This window comes from Rutidosis leptorrhynchoides, chromosome 1, assembly GCF_046630445.1.
Source record: "Rutidosis leptorrhynchoides isolate AG116_Rl617_1_P2 chromosome 1, CSIRO_AGI_Rlap_v1, whole genome shotgun sequence".
NCBI classification, from domain to species: Eukaryota; Viridiplantae; Streptophyta; class Magnoliopsida; order Asterales; family Asteraceae; genus Rutidosis; species Rutidosis leptorrhynchoides.
Window position 1 is genome coordinate 591275465 of NC_092333.1, and position 5504 is coordinate 591280968.

The 5504-nt window shown below is 31.5% G+C and overlaps 1 protein-coding gene across 4 annotated transcripts; it reads right to left on the minus strand.

Moving 5' to 3' along the window:
- Positions 1-494: 494 nt before the first annotated feature.
- LOC139883440 (uncharacterized) lies at positions 495-5166 on the minus strand. 4 transcript variants are annotated; one of them, XR_011771842.1, is made up of 5 exons: positions 4934-5166; positions 4120-4194; positions 3656-3795; positions 2076-2156; positions 495-816 (listed from the first exon to the last, which is right to left on the minus strand). XR_011771842.1 is itself a non-coding variant. In XM_071867631.1 (4 exons), the coding sequence occupies exons 1-4, from the start codon at positions 4998-5000 to the stop codon at positions 751-753; spliced, it is 291 nt and encodes a 96-aa protein (XP_071723732.1). In that variant the 5' UTR covers positions 5001-5166; the 3' UTR covers positions 495-750. The 4 variants fall into 4 exon arrangements, 2 of the variants coding, with proteins under 2 accessions (XP_071723732.1, XP_071723720.1); XR_011771843.1 differs by having other exon boundaries at positions 495-1337; XM_071867631.1 differs by lacking the exon at positions 2076-2156 and having other exon boundaries at positions 4991-5166.
- Between the last annotated feature and the right edge of the window lie 338 nt (positions 5167-5504).

Here is a 5504-nt window from a genome sequence, read left to right on the forward strand (position 1 = left end):
TTTTCACAAATTTTCTATCTTTTTTTTGGTAAGTGGCATAACTGTATAACCTACCAACAAATTAAATATTTTTTCAACAGCAGACAACATAAATATCACAAAGGTTTACCAACGCATACGCCACATGACAAAAGAACAAAAATGCAGTCCGAAAGTTAAACAAATACAGAAGCGCAAACAGAAACACATTCTTACCCTTTGAACACAGAAGACGATTCAAACACACTACAATCGAACACTAAAACTTAAATATACAACTGAAAATAGTAAAACATAATTAAAAACATAATTAAAAAAAGGAAACCCAACCTGCAGCCAAATTAGCAACAAAGGCGGGCTAAGAAAACCAAGATATGGTACCTATTCCTAGTTAAAGACCCGCGGTTTCGCGGGTGCTATTGAATTATGATATTTTAAGACAATCTTCAACCATGATAACACAAATAAACAATCAATATCGTTTTAACATCAGAATCTGAAACATGAATTATCAGTTAAATCGAGAGAATATCAAGAACTGATTAAAATGACCAATCCAATTAATCTAAAACATAACTTCAATAAAATATGAAAAAAGAATTACATAAGATGTGTAATATTCTTATAACTATAAAAAGTTGACAATAATTTTTGAATTCAAATATTATCACTTCGAAGTGAAAGTTTATGTAGCTCATCCTAGACGTGTTTTGGATCATCAATGGCGTCCATGTTGCTATGAATAGCGCCATCGTTTTTCAATTCCTCTTTTTATTCAAGCATCCTTTTCTCTTCGACTAATGATGCATCTTGTTCTTCTTTCCCACGATACTTAGCCTACATCGACAAACATTTACATATTAACTGGTTCACACTGTATTTTAAGCCAAATTTGATGATCAGTAGAAACTTGCATTTTAGGAAAAATATCAATATTCTTCCCTTTCAAGATATGCAGACTGTTATTTAGCATATAAAATTGTCACACTTAACTCTAAGGTTCTCCTGTCTTTTTTATCTTTGATTTTAAGCATATCAAGTTACGGTTGCAGCCTCAACTAAATTTCTTTCTCGGTTTCAGACTCAAGATCGACCAGTGGTAAATTAGTAATGCCCAACCGTTAGTCAGCTCCCCAAATCCAAATTCAGTTTTCAAGTAAAAAGAAATAGTAAAGCATTAAAAATACAAAGAAAGAAAATCAAAGGTGTAGTTAACAACTCTAAAAGTACCATATAAATGAAGAGCAATCGAAAATGATTGTGAGATAATCTGAATATAATTGTATGGTCAGAGTATTTCCAAGAATGTGAGAAAATCATTAGGCTTCATTGGTTAGTATATGTTACTACATATGTTACTACATATAAACGATGAAGCTAAATCAAATACTAAACAACAATTAATCACTGTAATTTAGTGAACAACAACAAAAAGCCATATTCAATTGAGCCACTAATTATAAGCTAAGCATGACCAAATTATTTCCAGAATTAAACGGAAAGGCTGACCAAACCTGTAAATCGTATCAGTCTTCTTCGAAGATGAATTAAGCAGCATGTTAAGGTCTTAAGATAAATAAAAAGGGTTGGGAAGCTGAGGTTGGATTAAAGAACGAATACTCCATTAACAAAGCCTAACACAACAAAATTTAATATATCGATTTGAACTCAAATAGAATGAACTACCTGAAAATAATTTAGTACAACCTAAGCTATAACAACGCATACACATATAACGACCTCCCAAACCAAACTCATTCCGTAATGATAACAAAATCAAAGCAGCATTTTCTGTACAGTTAGCATTGTATCATTACTTGAAAAAAAAAAAAAAAAAAAAAAAAAAAAAAAAATCTTCAAGACATTTTAACAAACAACTCGTAGACACTATGAATAACTTCTTATTCCACTAATTTCTATCTATCGCTACATGAAGAACATGACAGAAAACACTTATAATTGATCTAAACACCCAAATAACCAGAAAATCAACATAACGAACACTATAAAACAAAGATTGATCTAAATTAACATGACATAAACATCAATTCCCATTAAATTACTCATGTGACATTTTTTTTATCTGAATGACATACCTGATTGTGCTAGTTAAAGCTGTAAACATGATGAGCGTGATGATAAACAACAATCGGTTGTGATTAAGGGTTTCAATCAATCTGCACATCCAACAAACAAAAACCCGATTGTAATCGAAGCGATTAAGATTCGATATGAAACTGTCGAAATCGATTTGGAATCGGTTGATAATCAGTGAATCGTTTGATAAATATAAGTTGTGAATTGTTGTAATGTTGAAGATGGCATCATATAATGATCGAAGTATCGATTTTCTGATTGAGTTGCATTAGGGGAACGTAAGAAGAAGGAAGAAGGAGAAGAATAGGTGTGTTCCCAAAGAGGAGTTTAAATTGTCACGTATGTTATGAACTAATTTGAGTTTATCAAGGGGATTAAAAGGGTAATTCAGGAAGATTAAGAAAAAAAATGATTTATTAGCTAATAATGATAGTGGATGAATTTAGGCCCTTGGATTAAAGGGTATTTGGTGGTCTTTTTTTAATCTAATACCACATCTTTGACACCAGTCTTCAGATGTGGTTTGAAAGATAAGATTAAGTCACCATATTTATGAACCAACTCAGAAGGCCAATTCCATTCACCATAGTTCCACCAACAAAAACAAAGCCAAAAAATACAGTTATCAATTACATTGTTCGTTTTCTCTCACAAAAGCTAACTAAAAGGGCAAGCTATTGATTCACAAAGCAGAACTTTCTCATTTGCTAATGACTACAAAGTAATATTATTCTAAATTTTTGAATAAAATATTTGAGGAGGTTGTATGAACCAAGATAAAACACATTCCAAAATGGTCTCTTCATAAGTAATGTGTTAATAATTGCAATTTTAGCCCAAGTTCATAACTAACACGAACAATAGTCACATGATAAATAAGCATAGAAGTAAATGGACTAAATATAATGCACCATACCATCCTACAGTGGTACACTCAGTAAAATACTCAGTACCAAATGTAGCAACAAGTTTGTTTTCAATATGATTGATATTTGGTAAGGCATTGGTTCAGTTCTGGACAGATTTTTTTTTTTTTTCCTTCATTCTATACCCTAAGCAGTCATTATTATTTAAAAAAATGGATGGGGAACAAAAAAATAATAATAAATATAAGTAGGCTAAAATCACTAGGCAACAGTCCATGTCTTGCACTCTAGTGAGTTGCAGGTCTTGAAAAATTAGGAAGTAAGAGAATGATGTGTTAAGTTGGGAAAATCATGTTTATGTATAGAGAACAGGACTATGATAAGTAAAAACCACTTCTACTATCTATATCGATGATAAATTGACCCAAACAGCTCATAGGTCAATTAAAGTCTTGACCCACTATAAAAGTTGTTCAAAGTTATAATTTTTGACCTGGCCACCAGGTATATTATCATATATGGATCAACTCATAACAGTTCAACATCAAAACCCTGACCCCATTGATAGGCCTGCATATGGTTGCAGTTCAAGATTTACACAAATAATTAAACACAATAAAAATAAAGAGGATACTTTATTCATGCAACTATCCAAGTGTTAAAAAAGTTAATGATTATTATATCAATAATCCTTTATATGTAAAGTGACATACCCAATTAGTTCCTTCTAGCTGGTGATAAAAGGAGGCTGCAGTGTAGCCAGCAATCCCAGAACTCCAGAAGTAAGAGCATATATGACAACCAAGTATTCGATACACCACATGATAAATAAGCATAGAAGTAAATGGACTAACTGCATCAAGTATTCGAGATTCAGAAAGAGCCTTTACCGGCCATGCTTTTTGCTTATACGACACTGGCTCATTTTGTGCAATTGAAAGATAATAAGCATGAGTATCTCCTAGGGAAATCTTGTCGAATTTTGTTAATGATCACAATGTGACAATGGTTTATTGGTGAAAACTATAATAAATAATAAATAAATATAAATATAAAAACAATTTAGCAGAGAAATAGATATCAAAAGGATGCTTTGATGTCTTTTGTACCATAACTGTTACTGTTAGGTAATTCATGAGCAAAAAAAATTAGAGAAGATCTTAGTGAAGATACTTACTCGAGCGCTCACAACACAACCTGGCTCGGAAACGGGACCATGTGCTTTGTGTCCAGTTACTTCCATAGTTGGCCTCTGAAAGTTTATTAGAAAAAAAAATTGATATATATAAAAACATAGAAGAAAAACAAAACGGAAAAAGAAGTGCAAAACAAGAAACAATTAACAATATTTATAATCACATTCCTCATAATCACAACCATAAACAAAAATATTGAACAACATTCCTCATAATCACATTTATAACTACTTTTAGCTCATAATTCATTTACGAAAAATGACTATGGTGAATATAGCCGAGTCAATGACTATTCACACAGCAAGTCCTTGAAACTTGACCATTTTAGTCAAGCAAGTTGAGTGATTTGGACAAATTCAACTAATTTAAATCACAAGTGATGCCTATTACTCTAACACCATCTGCGAGTTCTTTAACACCTGTAAGCATTAAAACCATTTCATCTATATCAAATCTAATATCTTTAGCTACATAGTCTCCCCTCCAGTCAAGCTACTCGGATTTTGAATCCCGTGAATGAAAAAAATCGTTTTAGAGGGGTAATTAAGGGAGATTATTGTTAAGAATGATTTTATTACCAAATATTGATAACATCTTCAATAATTCAGTTGAACCTTAACCCTCACAAAATTACCCACTTTGATGTAGATCACAATATACAAATGACACACATAACACCATCACTCTTTCTTATATATATAAATATACATACAGTTCAATAGAATAAACCAAATTTTATTCCAAACATATAATTAATACATGATAATCAGTAGAATTAGGGTTTTGTAAACTAACCATAAGTATTGCTTTTTGAAACAATTAGAGATCTGAGAAGCAGGACCAGAGCCATACCTTGTAGCATTAGGAGGTTATATTAGAGATTTATGAGCATCATCATGCTCGTCAATAATCCCAATCGATTATTTTTTTGATTGATTTGAGATTCTTTGTTCCCAACTTGCAAGCACGGCCATTGCTTGTTTTGATGTGGTGTATCGTATGTGTATCTTGTTTTGATGGAGATGGACTTTAGGGCAAAGGTGTGCCTATTTTGATTTAGGAAGGGAAACAACTCCGTATAAAGCTTGATTCCGCGTTTTTTTTTTTTTTTTTTTTTAAGGGTATTTAGGGTATAATTTTGATTAAGAATAATTTATTAGCTAATATTTTAAGTGGATGATTAGGGACCGTTGGATCAAAGAGTATTATGCTGTAATTATCTAATCTAACGGTAATTAAGGGGGTTTTGAAAACAATTATTAGCTAATCGAAACTCTTTTTTAATATATATAGTGATAATGATTGTTATATCTATCTATCTATCAATCTATCTATCTATCTATCTATCTATTCTATACATACATTA